The sequence below is a fragment of the Polypterus senegalus genome, chromosome 5 (genome assembly GCF_016835505.1).
Source record: "Polypterus senegalus isolate Bchr_013 chromosome 5, ASM1683550v1, whole genome shotgun sequence".
Lineage (NCBI taxonomy): Eukaryota > Metazoa > Chordata > Cladistia > Polypteriformes > Polypteridae > Polypterus > Polypterus senegalus.
In genome coordinates, this window is record NC_053158.1 from 177,408,692 (window position 1) to 177,431,398 (window position 22,707).

Sequence of the window (22,707 nt, forward strand, 5' to 3'; positions counted from 1 at the left end):
ATGTTTGGGTATCACTCCTGTCAGTCAAGAACAGGAAGCTGAGGCTGTGGTGGGCACAGGTTCACCAAAACTGGAGAGGTGAGGACAGGATAAATGTAGCCTAGTCGCATGAATCTTGATTTCTGCCGAGACACACAGATAGTAAGGCCAGAATTTGGGATAACAACATGAATTAATGCACCTAACCCCTGCCTTGTATTAACATTCCAGGCTGCTGCTGGTGGTGTAACAGTGTAAGAAATGTTTTCAGAACACACTTTGAGCCTTTTAATATAAATCAATCATCACTTGAATATCACAGTTTATCTGAGCACTGTTGCTTATCATGTGCATCCCTTCATGGCCACAATTTACTCATTTTCTAATAGCTACTTCCAGCCTGATAATACCCTATGTAACAAAGTAAAAGTCATCTCAAACCGGTTTAATGAACCTGACAATGATTTACGTGTTCCCAGTCACCAGATCTGAATCCAATAAAACACTGTTGAAATGTGGTAGAATGGAAGATTCACAGCATGAAAATGCAGTTGACAAATCTGTAGAGGCAGTGTGATGCAATCACGTCAACATGGACAAGAATTTCAAAGGAATGTCATCATCATCTTGAAGAACCCATCCCATGAAGAACTGATGCTATTTTGAAAGTAAATGGAGACAGAGCCATGAATCACATTTAACTAGAGGCAGGACTTACAGCACACAGTGAAGTGAGATAAACTGTTGAGAAGTCTTCCAGACCATTTATGTCCTTAGACCCTTTTATTATTTTACAGTAGGTCTAATGATATGCAGTGGATTCAGAAAGTATTCAGACACCTTCACTTTGTGAACTCTTTATGGTAATGTGTTAGTTTTGCACAATAACCTTGTGAATTTCCCCTTGGGATTAATAAAGTATCTATCTATCTATCCATCCATCCATCCAGTAATGACAACACAGAAACATTTACATAAAGGTTTGCAAATTAATTAAGAACCAAAAGTGAAATCGCTCAATCATTTAATATTCATATCTTAATTTTTTTTTATTTTGGAGAAGCCCCTTTTGCATAAATTCCAGTTTTACGTCTTCTCGGGTTAGTCTCTACAAGTTTTGCACACCTGGATTTGCCAGTTTATTCCATTATTCCCAGCAGGTCCTCTTGAGCTCCATTAGATTGGATGGAAGCATCTGTAAACTCTCATCTTCACGTCTTCCCACAGATTTTCTCTGGGGCTTAAGTCTGGGATTTGGCTGGCTCACTCAGGGAGAGTCACAGGCTTGTCCCAAAGACACTTCAGCATTGTCTTGGCTGTATGCTTTGGATTATTGTCATGCTAAAAGGTGAATTGTTGCCCCACTCTGAGCATGCATGTATGCAGGGCCTTTTTGTATTTGGCTGCATTCATCATTCCCTCAGTTCTTAACAGTGTCCTTGTCTCTGTCATTGTGAACCACCCCCATAGCATGATGTTGCTGCCTCTATACTTCACTGTATGGATGACATTAGGCCGGTGATGAGCACTGCCTGCTGTTTGGCAGACATAGTGTTTGGAGTTCTGCCCCAAAAATCCTTTTCCTCATCCTCTCAGAGACCTTTAAACTGTCAAATACTGAACCTCCCAGGTTAAGAGCTTAGGTGTTATTCTCAATAGTACCTTCAAATTCAAAACACATTTTAATAATGTTACTCGATTTGCATATTTCCATCTATGTAACATCAGCTGTTTACATCCATGTCTTTCAGCTACCAGCACTGCTATTCTTGTTCATGCTCTGGTTACAACTCATACTGATTATTGTAATTCTATCCTTTCTGGTCTTCCTCAAAAACTCCTTCGCAAACTCCAATTGGTTAAGATTGCTGCAGCTCATATCATTACCAGAACCCCTTCCACTGACCACATTACTCCAGTCCTTCAGCAGCTTCACTGGCTCCCTAGTAAATATCACATTGATTTTAAGATTCTGCTTATTACTTACAAGACCCTCCATAATCTGGCACCTCCTTATCTTTCTGATCTTCTTCACATCTCCATTCCTTCTCGTATCCTTAGGTCTTCTTCCTCTATCAGTCTTATTATACTCCTTACTTGCTTGACTTCCAAGGGATTTAGAGCTTTCAGTCGAGTAGCCCCTCACCTGTGGAACTCTCTCCCACAAGACATTTGTAATATCAGCTCTCTTCCTACCTTTAAATCTCAATTAAAAACACATATTTTTAAGCTGGCTTACTCTATCCTATAATTTTAGCTGATAAATTTAAATTCAATTTTATTATTGTATTTATTCTGATTTTATTGTATTTGTAATATTTTATTAATTTTATATTGTGACTGTTGTCATTAATCTGCTCTGTAAGGTGTCCTTGTGTGCCTTGAAAGGTGCCTATAAATAAAATAAATTATTATTTTTAAATGCCTTTTGCTCAAGAGGGCCTTTCTTCAAGTCACTCTGTCATAAATGTCTGATTGATAGAGTGCTGCTGAGATGGTTGCCCCTCTGACAGGTTCTCAAATCTCAGGGGAGGACTTATGAAGCTCTGTTAGAATGACCATTGGGTTCTTGATTACCTCTCTGACCAAGGCCCTTCTTGCCGAGTTGCTCAATATGGCAAAGAGGCCAACTCTACAAAAAGTCCTGGTGGTCTCAGACTTATTCCATGTCATAATTATTGAGGCTACTGTACTTCTGGGAACACTGACAGCTTTATAAACTACAACTACTATCGCAGTGGTTTACAGAAAATTCTTTGGACTTCTTGCTTTGGTTTTTTTTTGTCCCGACATGCATTGTGAGTTATGAGACCTTATATACTCAGGTGAGTGCCTTTCTAAATAATGTTAGTTCTTTCAGTTTGCCACAGGTCAACTCCAATGAAACTCTAGACACATTTCATGGATAATTAAAGCAAACAGAATGGACCTGACAATTTGAAGTATCAAAGCAAAGGGTTTGAATATTAATATGAATGAGAGATTTCGGCTTTTTTTTAAAATAAATCTGCAGACCTTTCTGAAAACATGCTTTCACTTTGTTATTACTGATTATCGATTGTAGATCGATGTGCATTTAAATTTATCCATTTAAAAATTAAATCTACAACATAATAAAGTGTACAGAAAGTGAAGGATACTTCCGAATCCACTCTATAAGTCATCAATAACTAAAAAAAAAACTGTATCCATGCCTTTTCATTTTATACTAGGTCAATGTCAATTTATTTATATAGCACATTTAAAACAACATAGGAATGCTGTGGCCAAAGTGCTTTACAGTAATAGAATAAAAGAAAACATACAAATAACATACACAGAAGTAAAACATATGCACATAAATAAAATAAATAATAAATAGAAGTAATGTTACATAATCACAGTGAGGAAGCCATCAGTATTACTGAAGGTCACGGAATGCAAGTGAATAGAAATGAGTCTTTAATGGATCTACTGTGGACCTATACAACCCTATTTGCGTTGCTCCAGAAGAATGAAGCACATTATCATATCGCTGCCATTTTCCACTACAGTAAAGTTAACAGAGGAGCCAGTGGTGTGCATGAACTAGTACAAAAGAGCATGTTCATTGAACAAGCTAATTTTTCTAAGAATAGTGAACATTATTGTAAAGTATCTGCAAGTGAAGAACTTAAAGTAAGCTAGTTCAGTTTAATAGATAGATAGATAGATAGATAGATAGATAGATAGATAGATAGATAGATAGATAGATAGATAGATAGATAGATAGATAGATAGATAGATCCCAACGGGAAATTCACACAATCCAGCAGCAGCATACTGATACAAAAAGCAATATTAAAGAGTAATAAAAATGCAGGTAAAAACAGACAATAACTCGCATAGTGTGGGGGAGGAATGATCTCCTCAGTCTGTCAGTGGAGCAGGACAGTGACAGCAGTCTGTCACAGAAGCTGCTCCTCTGCCTGGAGATGACACTGTTCAGTGGATGCAGTGGATTCTCCATGATTGACAGGAGCTTGTTCAGCGCCCGTTATGTGACATGCTGGATCTGGTTTAGGTCCAGATTAAATGTTTTGCCTTACCCTGTAATGTAGGGGTGGAGCCCAATACGAATACCGAATACGGTATTTGGATAAGCACAAATAGTGGATTTTTACAAATATTTATTTAATACAAATTTTTTGCCATTTATGTGTATTCGGAAAAAATAAAATAAAATCAAATAGGCGCTGTCTGTGTCTGCCTGCTTGTTCTTAAGCTGCACCCCCACTGACACGAGCACAAGGTGAAGCTCCACTTTCGCTTTTAGGAAAACGTTGTACTTCGCATGGCCACTTTATATTTTTTCCTGTTGGACATGCAATATGTGACGGAAATTTTGACCGGTGGCATAATAGGTTAGTTCACCTACACGCTGGTTCCACAGTCATCATTTGTGTCACATGGTTGAAAATAGAGCGTATGGCCACCTGTTACATTGTAAGTATTGCTAATAGTTTTATGATAAGTTTCTAGAATAAAATTATTTTCGAGGGAAACAGTATTGATGCAACAGACAATTCCACATTGTTCCTCTTTTGTGCCTTCTGTCTTCATATCGGTTCCATACATGGAGCAAAGTATTTTATTCAATATTCTCATTCCCATTTCATGTGTCTGAATTGCTAGAGTATAATTAATTCCATTGCAAGGCAGAATAGGCCTACATGTAATTAGCTGTTTAAAGGGTATTGTGCATTTCTCATATCTGAGTAATTAGTAGCCTATTTAAACTGATGCACATAGGCATACATAAGGCCCCATGGAAAAACTAAGAAAATGACTTTACATAACTAATTACTGTATTCTTTTACTTCTACTTGTACAATACATAGTTTTGCACCAATATCCACAACAGTTAAACCTATACTAAATGGTAAATGGTAGTGATGGGCCGCTGGTTCTATTGAAGAGATTCTATTGAAAAAAGTAAACTCATGGGTCATTTATTCTCACTCCTTAAAAATACAAAACAAAGTGAAATGAACTAGTTCAAATTTAAAAATGGTGAACTATGAACATGAATTTATTCATTTTAATCTTTGTGAACTGAACTTTGAGCTAGTTCATTTGAGGTGTGAACTTGTACAACACTGACAGGAGCACATGTTAAAAGCAGTACAACTGTGGCATTAGTAAGAAGTGACATAAGAGTTGGTGAAAGAGATATATAAAATAATTCACCTATACAGCAACAAAAGCAATAATTGTATACATAAACTGTCTTATAAACTTGTTTTATATGCTGCTCTTGCTTTACAGACGGGGTTCTCAGTATCAGAGATGGTTTTAACTGCAATTATTCTCTTAAGCCAAGGTTGTTTCCTGGCTTTTAATAAATTCTGGGTTTAATTACAACAGGAGTCCCAGAATTTCTTAATTATATTTTAAGTTCTCCTGCGGGGTGTATTTCTTCTACACAACTCAATGCTTTTTACTACCTACAGTATTTGCTTATTTAAAAAGGCTTGATTGATTTCTTTGTAGAATCCTGTGTCATTCTTTTGTGAGGAAGATTTTTTATGATTGAGTTGGATTCTACACATCCATCTGGATTTAAAACTCCTTTTAGATTGTTCTCCATACTATTTAGATTTATGTTGTCAGCAAAGTTAATCAATTTGTTCAGCACATGCAACCATAATCAGTGTCCAGATGAAGCGGACAGAAAGAACATTGAGTCTGCTCAGGCAGATTTGGGGAAGAGCTGACATGTGTTTTTCAAAAGCACAACTCAGCAGGGTTTAGTGTACTAACATTATGACTGCCTGGAAGATTTTTTCAGTATTATAGCAGAGGTTTACAAAAACACCTCAGAGGGCTTTTTTGAAAGGTTACGATACATGTAAGATGAGTCATAAATGTAAAAAAAGAAAACCCTCCTAATTATAATAAATACTATTCCAAACGTGTAGGCCACATTTATGTACTGCAGAAACCCAAAAGTGACGAACGAAAATGAACTCGGTACACTGAATAATGAAGTCATTCTGCCTTTTATTGCCTAGTATAATTTTGCAGAATAAATGCTAGGAAGGGAGCAATGAAAATGAAAAGGGCTGCCGTTTATTTGACAAACTGTGCAAGACCTGAGCTCTTACAGCACAGCACAACTCACATTACAGCACCATTACAGCATGTTGTATTTCAATGCTTTTTAACTTCCTTTGTCACCTAATCATTCATTTCATTAAAATGCCCTGACCTAGGTAATGAAGGTGAGCAACACATGAGTTGTCTGAAGTAGAATGTGCTAATAATCAAAAGTTATCTTGACAAATAAAATTAGTGGTTAACAAAGAGGCATTCCTTACATATCCAGCCAATACTGTACACTGTAATGTATCCATCATTTAACATTAAGGGGAAAACAAACTGCAAAACAGCCACATTTTAGAACAGGTTGATTTAATCAGATACTATGGAAATATCAGAAGCAGTTAAAGCAAAGTACACGGTGTACATTTCAATCCAAATAACAGCCGTGCCCCCAACCTTAGATTCCACATAGCCTCTTTTCTAATATCCAGTAAAAATCTTAATTCCGACCTCAACATATGCAGGCTAAGCAGTGCATTGCATTAATTTTGCCTATGATCATCCATAAAAGAACACTGAAACTGAAGAAAACAGAGCTGTTATAGGTTACACCAAAAGACTCTGTGGCAAACACTGCTACCATGAAGTCTCATTATTTGTACCATAAGTATGTAACAGTGCTATAACTACTATATACAAATTTTTCAGAAGTATCTACATTAGGCTACTCTCGCTGAAGCCAGATGTGTAACATGGTTGTCTGGAGACAACCATGTATGAATTTTGCTTAAAAGTGGGTGGTGATGGCTCACTGAGTGTCACATTTTTTAACCAATCCAACACCTCATGAAGATGGCACTCAGAGTAGGGGTGGTGATTTTGAACTGCAGAGAGTAGCTGTGTTCTTGTTAACCTAATCCAACAGACAGCAAGCTTCTGATTATGATGAACAATTGACGTCCCCAAAAAACCCTAATCAACATAAATGTGCAGAGAGTAAATTGCACATGTTAAAAATAAACGTAACCTGTTGCAAGTAAAAAACCTTTCTGCAACATCAGATTATACATTGACATTCAAAGACATCAAAGGATGAGTGGTAACCATGAATGATACTTTGTTGCAGGTGCTGTGTAGTCTTTCTGTTTTTCACAGTTACGACAATAGTGTTGGAATACATGTAAGGTTGAAAGAATTGACAGCTATGCTTGTGAAAATATGAACTAAAAAATTTTAAATAAAAGCAGTGTCACACCCCATCAAAAGGACTCCCGTTTAGAGAGCTGATAATGAAGAGCCACAGGAAATGCCAATTTCAGGACTCAACATACCTGTATCAGCAAATCTGTCAAACGACACCAGGGAAGTATGAACATGGCTGCACACCACCCATCTTTCAAATGCACATTCAAGCGAGAAACTAAAGCAAGTTAACATTACTGTCTAATTGGAAATGCAAACATGCCATAGCACCACAGCATTTTAATACTAAGCCTATCTATAGACAACAATGCTTATCTAAACTGTTTGCCGATGTTATGCAATATAGTGAGGCAATAGTCAAAATGACACAAAGATAACATAGCAAACAGCACTTCTCGAATGCATGCAACTGTGGTGGTCTACGTGTGTCTGTCTGTCTCCACTGTCATCACAACGTGCAAATTAATCACTAAGCTTCATTTACCTTGTGCCTCTGAGCTCCTGAATAGATGACAGCAGTTTTAGCTCTTTATTTCCTTTCAGAGTCAAGTCTTTTATGCAGTTTCTTTTGCTCTCTCCCTGAAATCCTGACAGTTTAGTTTAGTGCACAGACTGAAGGAATCCGGGGTGGGTCTTTAAGGAAAAAGTTTTGCGTGTTTTGCCTTTGCAGCGCTATTCACTACTAATTTTTCAGCAGGTTGTCCTCAGACATGTATTCTTGTTTCAGAATCATGTCTGGCCCCACAAGATTAACATCATGAAATAAAAATGAAAAAATGATAATACTGTAGCATCCATGGGTTTATTACCACATTTAAAAAACAATTTTCTGCACAAACACTACAAGATAAAATACATTTCATTACAACACAAGAAAGGGTATTCAAAATAGATTTTTTTCACTCTGTTTTAAAAATGATGTCTTCAAGGTGGTTGCCACCATTAGTGATACACTTTCTGAGGCAATTTCTGAATGCTCACATGACTCGTTTGGCCATTTCAAGGGGAATAGTGATGGTTTTGTGGCGAATAGCATCCTTGAGGGCTCCAAGGTTTTGATGTTGGTGTGCGTATACCTTTGACTTGAGATCCCCACAAGAAGAAATCGCACGGAGTGAGCTCAGCCGAACATGAAGGCAACCCGATAGGGTGTAGGGATATCAGCTTCCTTGGAAACATCTCCCTTAAAACATGCATGGATCTCTGCACCGTATGAGCTCTTGCTCCATCCTGTTGAAACCAGGCATCCAACACATCAATTTCTTCCAGTTTTCAAAAAGTTCTCTACCATTTCAATGTAACGTTCTGAAATGAAAGTGACTGTTGCTCTCCCTCCTCAAAAAACTAAGGGCCTACAATGAAAAATTCTGAAACGGTGCACCAAACTGTAACACACTCACTGTGAAGGGGTTTCTGATGAAGTTCATGAGGGTTAGTTTCAGCCAAATAGCAAACGTTTAGCTTATTTACGCAACCATTAAAATGGAAATGTGCCTAGTTGCTGCACATGACAATGGCATCTCAATGAACGGTTTGCAGAATGGTTGTGCACAACTCTCTACGGCTCTCCAAGCCTCTTTCAGTGCGCTCTGCACTACCATAATTTTGTATGAATGGAAATGAAGGTCCTAATGCAAAATCCTCCTCAAAGACGTGTTGGAAATGCCTAAGTCAGAAGCATGTTTGTGCGTTGAACAGCTTAAGAGACTGAAAAGTTGAAGCCCTTACAGCTTGGATGTTTTCAGGAGTTCATACAGTTCAAGGACAGCCTGAAGATTTTCTCTTCAATGTTGTACCAATCTGTCTAAATTTAGCCACCCATTGAAGAATTGTTTTCAGATTTGGGACATCACCGTTGGGAGAAATGCTAAAGTGCGTTCAGAAGGCGTGTTGTGTATTAATGATGGATTAGTTGTTTTTGAAGAACATTTCGGCAGCAAAAGTACAGTGCACACCAGACCAAAGCATATTGCTGACTGAAAACTACAAGGGATCACCAATCAAAGGAACACCACCCCAACACACTTAGCTGCCTCTACCTCACCCAATAGAAATGTGGTACTTCATTTTGGCTCCCCCTGTACTTATTAATCCGCTTTATATAGACTGAGTAACTCATTGACTATCCTGCTTGTCTAAAACAATACTTCCCTTTCTCATCTTCCATTCCTTTCTCTATATTCTGTTTTATCTGCTCTCACCAATCAAATGTTTGCCCTTCACTCAGGTCCTGAAATCATTTCTGGGTTAGCCTTGTAATTATTTCTAGGATTAAAGGTTACCCTAAAACTCCAAAGCCACAGTTACATCTGATAAACCCCTATAGGAGTCTACCCATTAACCTTACACAGTCTCTGCTTGCCTGCTACCCTCACTATTGGAATGACAGAATGGTAAGGACAGAAGATTTTTTCTCTATTGCCTGCCTCCTGTAAATGAAGTATAAAGAATGTGAGTCAGCTGTTCCATTATGTTGGGTTGCCTGGCCCAAGTAATGTTTTGGAGTATTGCCTATTAGTGCCTCACCTGCCATTTCTTCTTATCACCACAGGTCTACCTGCCTAATGTTCTTCCAAGACATCACTGATTAATTGAAACAGTGTGGTGATTGGCATCCGTTATGGAAAAATGTTCTGTGTGCATTTGTAAAGTGCTTCTGACTGTGCTTGCCTGTTTAACTAAGACATCCTATCCCAATTATACAGGACAATACCAAGAGAATGATGAGATAACAATAATATTAATTTTGATTGCAATAATAATTTCTATATATGAAATTATTTTTAGATATACGAGGGCAATCCCAAAAGTAAGGTCTCCTATTTTTTTAGAAATACAAATAACCATTTATTTTCTATAATATTTACATCATTTTAAAGGTTGAAGAATTATTTATTTTTCTACATAATCGTCACTTTGGTCGATGCATTTTTGTAGACGCTGTGGAAGTTTTAGAATGCCCATGTCATACCAGCTCACCGCCATGTCCTTCAGGAAGCGTTGAACCTCATCTTTCACCTCTTCGTCGGAGCAGGATCGCCTTCCACACAAATGTTCTTTCAACTTAGGGAACAGGTGGTAGTCACTGGTTTTGCAAAGTTTTGCAGGAGAGCGACGGTTTGACGGGTGACGTGTGGACGAGCGTTGTCATAAAGAATGCTTACTCCCTTGCTCAACATTCCTCTCCTCCGGTTCTGAATTGCCTTTCTGAGTTTTTTCAGTGTTTCACAGTACCTGTCAGCATTTATTGTGGTCCCAGCAGGCTTAAAGTCGACCAACAATAGCCCCTTCCGGACCCAAAAAACACAGTTGCCATGACTTTACTGGCAGACTGTGTTTGTTTGAATTTTCGTGGCTTGGGCAAAGAGGGATGCCACCACTCGCGTGATTGTTGTTTAGTCTCAGGTGTAAAGTGGAACGCCCAGGTTTCGTCACCCGTGACAATCGAGTCCAAGAAGTTGTCCTTTTCATTTGCATAGCGGTGAAGAAATTCGCGGGAAGAATCAACTCGTTGCCGTTTGTGGTCTTCTGTCAGCATACGTGGTACCCATCTTGCGCACACCTTCCGATATTGCAACTTTTCTGTTAAAATCCTGTGGATGGTGCTTCGGGAAACCTCAGGAACCAAAATGAAGAGAGCATCTAGAGTGATCCACCGATCTTCACGCATGTTTTCCTCAACCTTCATGACTGTCTCGTTGGAAATTGACGGTCTCCCACTCCTTTGTTCATTGTGAATTTCAGTACGACCGGCTGTAAACTCTCTACACCACTTACAAACATTTTTGACATCCATGCACGACTGTTCATACACTTCCGTCAATTGGCAATGAATTTCAACCTGTGTAATGCCTTTTGCGTTCAAAAATCGAACAACTGTGCGAACTTCGCACTTGGCGGTAGCGTTCAATGGGAGCTCCATTTTCAAGGGTTGCCAAGCCAAGATTGAGCATCCCAGCGAAGCCGCGCATGCTTGTTTGGGAGTGGAGGAAGCACCAATCACAACAGTGTGGCCAACAGCCGTACGAACAGTTTCTCTACGTCCCCACCACTTTGGAGACCTTACTTTAGGGATTGCCCTCGTAGATGTGTGTCAAAGACTTTTAATCTGTTTAACTATTTTGGGACCTTTTAGATATACAAAGATACAGGTTGGCAGCATGCACTGATACAGCGTGTTGCCTCACTCATCATACGACAAACCACCTAGATTGGGACCCAAAATTATCTATATTCTAATTAGTAAAAAACTGATTTGCTCTTAACGCTGTTATGCAAATGAACCCATCTTATTTAAGATTGTTCCTTTGCTAGATTCTCCATCTTGTCACGCTGAACTCACCTGATTACATGGAAGGCTCGCTCAAGCTTGTTGTAATAAAGGACGGCTATTGTTGGACATATTTGTAAGGGTGATGTTAACTATTCTTTATAATAGTAATAGTAACCCTGACACATCTCACAAGCTGATGTTACCCGGGCAGCAGAACAAGCTTACAACACTGGCTACTGTGGACAAGCAGAACACCTCCAGCAGCTTCTCATTCACATTAAAGGACCTGAGTATATTCAAAAACACCCTGCTCTGGCTCTTTTTTAAAGCAGATCTATGTTATCCATTAAATCCAATCTATTGAAAAGATGGATCCCCAGATATTTTAAGTGTTCAGAAATGCCTCCACCCACTTCTTCATTATAGTGCCTTCTCCTTCATCTTATTATTATTCAGTTCCATGTGGTTTTCATTGCACCACCATTCTGTACTGTTTGTCATCTCCAGTGCTGATACAACCTACAATGCAGAAGTAACCTGAAAACTATAGATGATATAAATGGATCTGTACTTAAGATTGCAAGTAAGAGATAAGTCTTGACATGATAATATGTAACAATCCAGATAAAATCTGGAAAACACGAATTATAGAACTAAAAGTAGTCAGCGGCAACAATACAGTAAGAATCCAAAAAAAAAACAGAACCCTAACAATTAAAAGTAAAGGATAGACATTTAAAAATGTAATTACTAAAATGTACCACTAGATGGTGCTCGAGCACTGTGCTGTGCCCCTGTAGATTCCACTGACTCAAAATTACCTCAGCTAAATTGTATCTTGCTGTACACTGGAATTGTCTGAAAGGTGATTTTTGTAAATGGTAATCTTATTTTTTATTTCTGCACCTAAAAGCATTTAACTATTGGTATGATATTACTCCCAAATAATAACAGTTCTCAAAAGGAGTTTGTGTAATGTAGTCAAGGACTATAATTTAACATCTGTGGAATCAGTTTAATGCACTTAGCATACTATTTTAGTGCTTTAGTTGCATTTGCATACAGGTTATGCAGTGCCACAAGATCAAAGCAGGCACTTACAAAGCTATATTCCTACAGCATAGATGGAACATACTGCTACAAAAATAAGTTTTGTTGATAGCCATAATAAAGGCCACACATGGAACAAATTTCAGACAATCTAAGTAAAATTTCAGTAAATCACCTTTTAAATATACAGTACCACAAAATTTACCACTCTATAATAGCTCTAACTTTTCGATTCCCTTAAAGGTGCCATACATAATGAGAGAGCTTTAAGTCCAATTTTTATATATACAGTGGATTCCAAAAGTATTCATGGCCCTTCACTTATTGTAAGCTTTACTGGGTTATAGATTTAATTTTAAATTGATGTGCCGTATAAACTTATGTTTAAGTTCTCCTGCAGATAAGTCAGAGCTTGATTTTACCGTATATCTTTCAGTATTTTATAATGTTGGTTGTCTAAGTCAAATGCAGAAAACTCACGTTATTGGTCCAAGAGATTATGATATGCTAACGCCCACCTGAGAAAGTAACCGCGGAGCACACTACCATTTTTTTCTATGTAATGTGTCTACATGACCACACGGTAATACCCAAACTATTCCAAAGCGACGTTTGCACTGTTTGGTGTTTTTTTGTATCTCACACCCTCATACACCTTTATCGTATGAGCATCCCTTATCTACGATGGAGTATTCGATCAGAAGAAAATATGAAGCTGGTTTTACATTAAAAGTCGTTGAAGTGGCGAAAGAAATTAGTAACTGCACTGCTGCAACAAAATTCAATGTATCTGAGAAACTACTGCGAAATTAGAGGAAGCAAGAAGAAGTAAAAAAAAAAAAATAAAATAAAGTGTAGCATTTTTGAATGTACGTATAAGTTGGGGTCTGATTTTATGATCGATTTTTCAGGTTTCAAGACCCGACTTATACATAAGTATATAAGGTATTTGCCAGTTTTGTCCATCAGTCTACCATAATGCCAAAGTGAAAGCATGTTTCCTGAAAGTTTTGCAAACATATTAAAAATCAAAAAATGAAATGTCTTATTCATATACTGTAAGTATTCAGAAACTTAATTCAGTATTTTGTTGAAGCCCTTTGGCCCCAATTACAGCTTCAAATCTTATATGGTATGTTTCTACAAGCTTTGCACACTTGGATTTGGGCAGTTTATTCCATTCCTCCTGGCAGATCTTCTCAAGCTCTGTTAGATATGTAAACTGACATATTCAGGTCTCTCCATAGATGGGTTATGGGGGATAAATCTGGGCTTTGGCCAGGTCATTCAAGGATAGTCAGAGAGTTGTCCCAGCATCACTCCAGCATGTCTTTGCTGTATGCTTTGGTTCACTGTCATGCTGAAAGATGAACTGTCGCCCCAGTCAGAGGTAACACTTTTTTAATAGGTTTTCTTTAAATACCCCTCTGTACTTGGCTGCATTCATCCTTCCCTCATCTCTGACCAGTTTTCCTGTTCCTGCCACTGACAAACACCCCATATCAAGATGCTGCCACCACCATGCTTCACCACAGACACAGTATTGGGCTAGTGAGGGGCAGAGTCTGGTCTTTGCCAGAAATACAGCATGGAGCTCTACATTACATATACTGTACATTTAGTTATCTGTGCTAGGCCCCATCCTTTTCATCATCTACATGCTCCCTCTTGGAAATGTCATTAGCAGACATGGTTTATCTTTCCATTGATATGCCAATGACACTCAGCTTTACCTCAGGACTACCTCCACCTCTTCTACTGCTCCTCTGCCAACATCCACACTGACTACCTGCCTGGAGGAGATAGAGGCATGGATGAGGCTCAACTTCCTTTAGCTGAACAGATCTAAAACAGATGCCATTTTAATTGGCACACCACACTATCTTCGCTCTTCTACCTTCACCAGTATCACTTTCTCTGGCCAAAATATTCCTCTTTCCACATCTGTTACCAATTTGGGTGTTAAAATGGACTCTCACCTTTGACACCCACATCAAACACCTCTGTAAGTCATCTTTGTACCACCTCAAGAACATTGCCAAACTCCACCCAACACTCACCCTGGCAGATGCAGAGAAGCTCGTCCATGCATTTGTCTCCTCCAGGCTGGATTACTGTAATGCACTCCTCATCGGGATTCCTGGCAAGAGTATCCAGAGACTCCAGTATATCCAGGACAGCGCTGCCAGGATCCTGATGAGGATGCGAAAGTATGACCACATCACTCCCATCCTGAAAACCCTTCACTGGCTCCCTGTCCCACTGAGAATAGAGTACAAGGTCTCCCTTCTTACCCATCAGTGCATTCATGGACATGCCCCCCTTTACTTACAGGAACTTCTCACCCCTCATACATCCTCGCGCTACTTCCACTCTGTACACGCTAACATTCTCCAAGTCCCTTGAACCAAGCTCAGCAGCATGGGTGATAGGGCTTTTTCATCTGTGGCGCCGAGGCTGTGGAACGCCCTCCCTGACTACCGGAGAACCCCACAGTCGACCGATGCTTTAAAACAAAACTTAAAAACTCATCTTTTTAGAAAGACATTTTGTTAAAGTATTTTATAGATTCTCTTGTTTATTACTTTGTTTTTACTCTGTAGCACTTTGAGATTGCTAAAATATAAAGCGCAATACAAATAAAATGTATTATTATTATTATTATTATTTGGCAGACGCTTTTAACCAAAGCAACTCACAACATTTTGAGCTCTACTCAAAAAGTTAATTTTTAGCTCATAAGACCAGAAGGATCTTTAGTCTACTGCTCTTAAAGTCTTTTAAATGCCTTTTACTCATGAGTGGCTTCGGCCTAGCCATTCTAACATAAACACCTGACTGATGAAGTGCTACTGAGATGGTCATCCTTGCGACAGGCTCTCTCATCTCAGCAGAGGACTTCTGAAGCTTTGTGACAAATGGGCTCTGGTACACCTTTCTGAGTAAGGCCCTTCTTACTCAGTTACTTTTTCTGCACGGCAAACTCCAGGGAGAATCCATTCTACAACTGTTAAGGCCATTGTGCTTCTGGAAACACTTAATAAATACCCTTACCCTGATTTATGCATTACCATTTTTATTTCCTCTATCACTGAAAACATTTAACACTGAAAGTTTTCAGGTCTTCAACCAAAATCTAATGCTAGATAAAAGAGCACCAGAATAAACCAACTTTTTTTTCACTAATGAGCCACCCAGGTTTTTCCAGCCAAGTCCCAATTGTATTTGACAACATGCAGAACATCACTTTAGACAAAAAGTAATTTACATAAACTATACAGTAGTAGTAGTAGTGTCACATGTACAGGGTGTAGTAAAATTCCTACTTACATTACACACCCATCCAACATGCAACATGTCAACACCTTAAAGGCACCATGACAAAGAAAAATGTATGAGTATAAATCATTTCTTTTTAACTAATATACAACCACAAAATCAGCTTACAAGTAAGTATTCTTTGTTTCAAATATAATACAGACTATGCTAACAGTATGTAGAAGTAGAAAAATATAATCAGTTGACAATGGAGAGAAAAAAAAATCTTGTTTACAGCATTCCTATTAAAAATAAAACCCTGGAGGATCCCAAGTCTTTTGAGAGAAGCAAATTCAGAAATCAGCTAACTGGCACTGTGCCAGTAACCATTAATGTACAATTTTCCAATTCCAACCACCCTGAAAAGTAACTACTATATTTAGCCAAGACTATGGTTTGAAATTGCACCAACCAACTGCAGGACTGCCCAGATATGGGAACTTGTAAGAAACACATTAAACGTAGTAAGGCAGAGTTCATTCAGCTAATTACAGATAACTGGGTACACCAGAGCCTGCCTATGTGTGTCACATCAAAGAAAAAAAAAGCAATTATTTCTATTCATTATTACTAAATTTACAAGGACCAATATCATTTTTCTTTATAAATTTGAGTTATTTTATGTTTGATAAAGATTAAATGAATTAAACACATTTAAGAGTTCATCTCTATATATATAATATCCAACATATGTCTGTCAGTCCGCTTTTCACAAGAGAACTACTTAACAGATTTAGATCTGTTTTTTTTCTATATTTGCTTGAACATTCTGATTGATTGTGCGACTTCTCTCATTGCGTTAAGTATTATAGTTCGCTTGCAGGAGCGAGTTTATTCATGTTAATCTGAAACAGAGGCTACAGGCCGAGGGTAGGGGAAGCAAGACATTAGGAGTGGGAAGTCGGGCAGGGCCCTCCTCACTTATGCTCCAGCCTCCATTCGAATCGCTCTACCTGTGGCCACATTTTGGAGCGGACCTTGCCTCCGCTTACCTAGCAATACCTGTTTCTTTATTGATTTTTAATGTTTTTCCTGTTTCACTACTCTGCGGGAACTGCAGAAAACGGCTAGTATTGTAATAAAATAGAGACACAGTTGAGCATTACAAATACAAAATTAAATCACAAAAATCTGCAGCAAAAAAAAAAAAACTAAGGTGAAATTCATTCAATGCTTTTACTCGATAAAAAGTGGAAATAAACATACCACAGAAGTTTAACATGCAGATTAAAGCATAAACATGTTTATTGCTGAAAATAAATGTGTACTTGTTAATGTGAACCTTTGTAATGAGAACAAGTACTCTAAAATGTTACAACAACATGCCACGAGTGCACTAGGGACTGAACAGTCTATTTAAAAAAAATATAAAATCACCACCAACCAAACTGTCAGATGTGATAAACTGATCTCCTTCTCACACTCAACACTGGCACACTATTATTATATAATTTATATAGCTAAATGTGTAAAGTTAAAAAAAAAGTACAAAACTGCCATTAAATTTCACTTACTGATTTTATAGCCCAGTTTTTCTGCATGAAGTCTCCTAGCCAAGAACTGTCCTTCAATAAGAGCTCTAATTTCAATGAACTTTGAGAAATGAGGTACCTGCGACAGGAAAGAATAAAGAAAAATTACAAAACTTTCCCTGCATCTGTGTAAAGAAATGAGATTACCCAATCTGAGTAACTAGTGGAGAGCTTCAGTCTGTGTTAAATTAAAATCACTGAAATTTTAAGTATGCCATTAGCAGCTCAAGAAGTAGTGCAGGAGTCACTCATATTGTGCGTGTGTGTGTTAAACTTATAGTAGACTAACCCTATAATGAAGAGATGTTCTGTGATAAATAGCCCTTGAATGTTCTTGTTCTTTATACAACGCAGACCATACTAGCACAAAACACTCACACTCTGTGGCACAGGAAAATGTGAAGTTTTTTTTTTTTTTTAATTGAACGACAGGATGAATCAACAATGAACTGGGCTCCAGGAAATTGAAGGATATATTTTATTATAGGAACCACATTCACACCTGATTGAACCTGTAAAGTTAAACGCTTTTCTTTGAAAGCAGGCCTAATAACAGTCACACCCTCCTTTGACTGTACAAAGCGCTCCTCCCTTTTTAAAAATAACTAAAATCCAGTGAACGGATAACGATTTTTGGCACTTTTCACTATCATGTTTAAAGGTTTGTATATAAATTTATTTGTCCATACTTAAAATTTATACTTTTCACTCTTTTGAAAACAGAAAATGAATGTGTGTCTGCCTCAAATGAACGATGAGCCACATTTTTGTAAGGATACCTGGAATTAAGCAGTGAAAGGTCAATTGGCTAACTAAAAAGATTACAATATGCAAGCTTTCGAGTCAACTCAGGCCTCTTCTTCAGGCAAGATGTAATACAGAAACTGGAGTTCCCTGTGTTTATATACACACTAGGACAAGAAACAACACTGGCAAATCTTTAAGTGAGAAAACTTAAATGTAAAAAATTAATAGATTCCTTCAGTGTAGGGTTCATTTAACAACAGAGAACAACAATGTATGGTCAAGATCTTTGGATAAGATAACTGTCCAACAAAGTCTTTAGAAGTTTCTAATGAGTTTTTCAAAACAATATGGGTCTGTAGACAGGTTGTCTGTGTCAGTCTGAAAGATGCAAACAATCCTCATATCTGGCCATAAAACTCTCATCTCTATTCAAACCATGTTATAATGTATTACATTTTAACATGAGTTTAACTTCCCATTCTTTTCTCTCTTGCTGTGTTTTGAAGTTGCCCATAAGCACTGTGACTTTAAAGTCCCTCTCACAGTGTCCATGGCTGTTGAAGTGGGCTGCTAAAGGAACATCTGTGTTGCCACGTTTAATGTGGAACCTGTGTAAATTCATTCTCTGACGGAGCGTTTGTCCAGTTTCTCCCACATAGTGCAGTGTCAGGACATTTCATGCAGAGAATTAGGTAGACCACATTAGATGATATGTAGGAAAATGATCCCTTTATGTGATGTTCTAGTCAGCAGTGTGGTATAACTATACGGTCTGTATTATAAATGTGGACACACATTTTACATCTTTTCTGTAGGCATGGAGATGTGCCATTTTCTGTTGGTTCACTTAGGGAGCTTCGGACAATTAGTTGCTGAAGGTTTGGTGGTTGTCTGTATGCCAGGAGTGGAGGTTCAGGAAATACATTTTTCAGTGTTTGGTCATTGTTTAGCATTGGCTGAAGTTCTTTAATAATTTTTCAAAGTGCTTCAAGATGTGGGTTGTAGGTGACAACAAGAGGGATGCAGTTCTTGTTGTCTTTGTTTTTATATTCCAGAAGGTTGTCTCTGGTTATGGCAGTAGCTCTTCTTATTTGAGTGTCTGCCGTTTTGGGGGTATAACCTTGTCTAATGAAATCTTGTCTGAGCTCCTACAGTTGTTTATCCCAGTCTGTCGGGTATGAGCAAATACGATTGTACCGTATTGCTTGGCTGAAAATAATGGAGCGCCTTATATACTTGGGGTGGAAGCTATCACTTCTCAGGTAGGTCCGTCTGTCTGTTGGTTTGTGAAAAACAGAAGTTACAAGGGTTTTGTCTTTCAGTTGAACGGTGGTGTCAAGAAAGCTGACTTCTATTTATGAGTAATTCAGCTTTAGCTTTATGTTGAGGTGAAAAGAATTATATTCATTATGAAATGGAGGAAGTCCTTCTCACTGGCAATCCAGATTATGAAGATGTCATCTATGTAACGGAGATACAACATTGGTTTTAAGATGCACATTGACATGAAATCTTACTCCAATTTTGCCATAAATAGGTTTGCATAGTGAGGTGCAAACCGACAGCCCATTGCAGTCCCCATTTGTTGCAAGTAGAAATCTTGTCCAAAAGAGAATAAATTATGTGTCAGAGTGAATTTTATCATTTCTATTACTGACTTTGTGGGGAAATCATGGTGTCTGACGTAGTTTCACATGCCAATATGCCATCATCATGGGGGATGTTTGTTTAAAGTGCCTCAACATCCACTGTGGCCAGTAAAGGTTCCCTTACGTAAGGGGCCTATAGCAGACAGTTTTTTTAAGAAGTCAGTGGTGTCCTGGATGTAACTGGTTGTATTGCGGGAGAGGGGTTTAAGGATGTGCTCCACCCAAACTGAAACACTTTCTGTAAGGGAGCCAGTTCCTGAGATTATACCTTCCCTTATATCAGAGTTTCTCAACCTTTATGGTCCTACAACCCAGTTTTGCTTTTTATTATTTATGGACAACCCATGGGGTTTCAAAATTGCACAGCACCCACCAAGACCCACTCGTGAACCAACAATGGCAAACCACAACCCACTTTTGGCCCAGTTGCTAAGAAACACTGCCTTACACAGACCTGGTGTATGGACGCCAAGACTCAAAGATCGGATTGTGCTACTCCATGCCTGTAGTTAAAGTATGTGTACCAGTGACCCACACCAGACCCAACTCAACTGCAAAGAATTGCACACCTTCTGATGGACATAAGGCCAAATAGCTGGTGCCAAATGGAGCCGGTACACTGTAAATTTATAATGGACTGTAAATTTAAAAAATGCCTTTTCAAATCACCACATCTACTGTATATGGTCTTACTGCTAACAACTGCTATATCAAAATCAAAATTCTACCTTTAACAAAATTCTTTTTTTATCTGCTGGTGCAATATTAATGAAATGAGCTAATACTACTTTTATTGCTACCTATATATATATATTGTGGTGAATGGCCGGCCGTTTATCCTGGCCAATACCCCCAAGCCACCAGGTGGAGCCCTCCCTGCAGTATGGAGGTTCCCCGAAGACCAGCAGGGCATCATAGACATTGCAGTTTTTATACGCAGCCCTGCTGGATGCCAAGGGGGCCACTAGGAGACGCTGCAGGGGGGAAACAACGGTTATTTACCCTATGCCCCGGAAGTACATCCAAGTCACATGGACAAGAGGAATGATGTGCTTCTGGGGTGAAGAAAAGGACTTTTTACCTGACCCGGAAGTGATACAAGATCACATGGACTGGGGATTGGGACCACTTCCGGGTCAGGTAATATAAAAGGATTGTGGGAGCTCCCAGACGGCGAGCTGAGCTGGGTGGAAGGGTGGCAACGCGTCTGGGAGTCGGAGGATTGGATTATTGTGTTAATTGTGATTGTTTATGAGTATTGTGGAGGAGAGGGTGCTTTGTGCACTGTGGCAATTTAATAAAGTTGATTATTGGACTTTTACCTGGTGTCTGGAGTCATGGACAGGGGTTCAAGGGAGCGATAGAACCCCCTATCTGTCACTATATATATATATATATATATATATATATATAACTTTAGGTTTGTATCTTCAAGGAAATAAATATTTTTAATTTGTGAGGATTCTGTGTTTGCCCTGCTCTAGCCAGGGTCTGCCAGTATACCCCCCTCTAGTGGGCATTTTGTGAAGTGTTTTTGGAAGATTTTCGACTATGTGCTTTGGGACACCTAGTTCATAACCCCACCTTGCTGTCATGTTTCTGTCATGTCTATTTATCTGAAAGTATATAGGCTCAGGTCTTTTATACAATTACCTTGACACTGTCTTCATTAAATCGGTGCACACCCAGCAAGCCACTGGGAGTAATTTCCATTACATCACAGAAAATCCCTATGAAGGGAGAAAATACATTAACATTGTAATCCATAAGAACAGAAATAACTGTCTTGAACATTATCAGTGACATTACCAAATTAAAAAATTTCTTAGTAATAGTAAATGCCATTTATACAGCAAACTATGTAGTAAATACTGCCATACTAATAAATCTGGAGTTATTTCAAAAGTAATGAAACCAATTAAACAAGAAATAAAACTTAAACACAGTTGAAACAGTATTGCAAAAGCATCTAACACGTATCTGTAAGTATGAAATATCTGTAAAAGTTTCCATACAAATTCTGTGTTTATACTGTACAGCTGTGTATAAGCCGAGCATCTAAACTTACTGTCTGTCATCACAATGTGTGCACAGTGCACTTCATATAATGACATGAAATGGCTGCCATATTTTCCAGTAAGATGCTCACTATGGAAATTTGCATAAAACAGTACATGCACTGGATACCAAATGCTAGATGTGTTGCTTTTACAATGAATGTGTTAAACGTGAAAAATCGTAATAGAGAAACATAAAAATTGGTATATAAATGATTATTTTTTTCTAAAACTCTCTACCCTGATTATTAAAAAAAACAGTGCAAGGTGACACAGTGTTACGGTCTCTGTGAGTTTTGTCACTTTTGTTCATAAACGTAGTTCATTGTTTAATTTACACTTGTATTGATTTTCACATTTTTTCCTGTCTTAAGGAACAGAGTTTTTACTCACTACACACAATCTAACTTCACCACCCACAGCAGGATACCAGGTCAGGGATGATGCAGAACACCAGACTGACCCAGTATTAGTGGAATAAAGCAGAGCTATAGAGTCGAGTCTCTTCTTCGTTTAAAGAGATGTAACTTTTGCCTCCCCTACCACATTTCTTTCAAACATCCAATTATCTTCCAATAAAATGGGTGAGCTTCAATTACTTATAAGCTATGGGGCTAATTACTCTCTTGTTTCAGTGGTTTGTTTTATTGAGATCTGTCTATATGATTTACTGTAATACATGACAATGGTGTCAGTCTTCCTAGATATAATCTTTTTAGAGCAGACTGAAGTTAAGATTACTGTAGCAAACATAAAAAAAGTGAAGTGTGCTTCTTTGATTTGTGTAGTGCAGATATCAAAGTGTTGATAAGAAGCAGCTCACCTTACTTGAAATT

The 22,707-nt window shown here is 38.3% G+C and overlaps 1 protein-coding gene across 6 annotated transcripts in view; it reads right to left on the reverse strand.

Moving 5' to 3' along the window:
- The window catches only part of xylb (xylulokinase homolog (H. influenzae)), a 348,628-nt gene that overhangs the window by 270,760 nt on the left and 55,161 nt on the right, over nucleotides 1-22,707 (reverse strand). For all 6 annotated transcript variants that reach the window (XR_005633790.1, XM_039753654.1, XM_039753653.1 and 3 more), the window contains exons 14-15: nucleotides 21,468-21,544; nucleotides 17,401-17,497 (exon numbers count right to left, since the gene is read on the reverse strand). Coding sequence is in view for 5 of the 6 variants with exons in the window: in XM_039753654.1 (XP_039609588.1) it covers nucleotides 17,401-17,497; nucleotides 21,468-21,544 (174 nt within the window). In the remaining variant the exon portion in view is untranslated. The remainder of the gene's footprint in view (nucleotides 1-17,400; nucleotides 17,498-21,467; nucleotides 21,545-22,707) is intronic.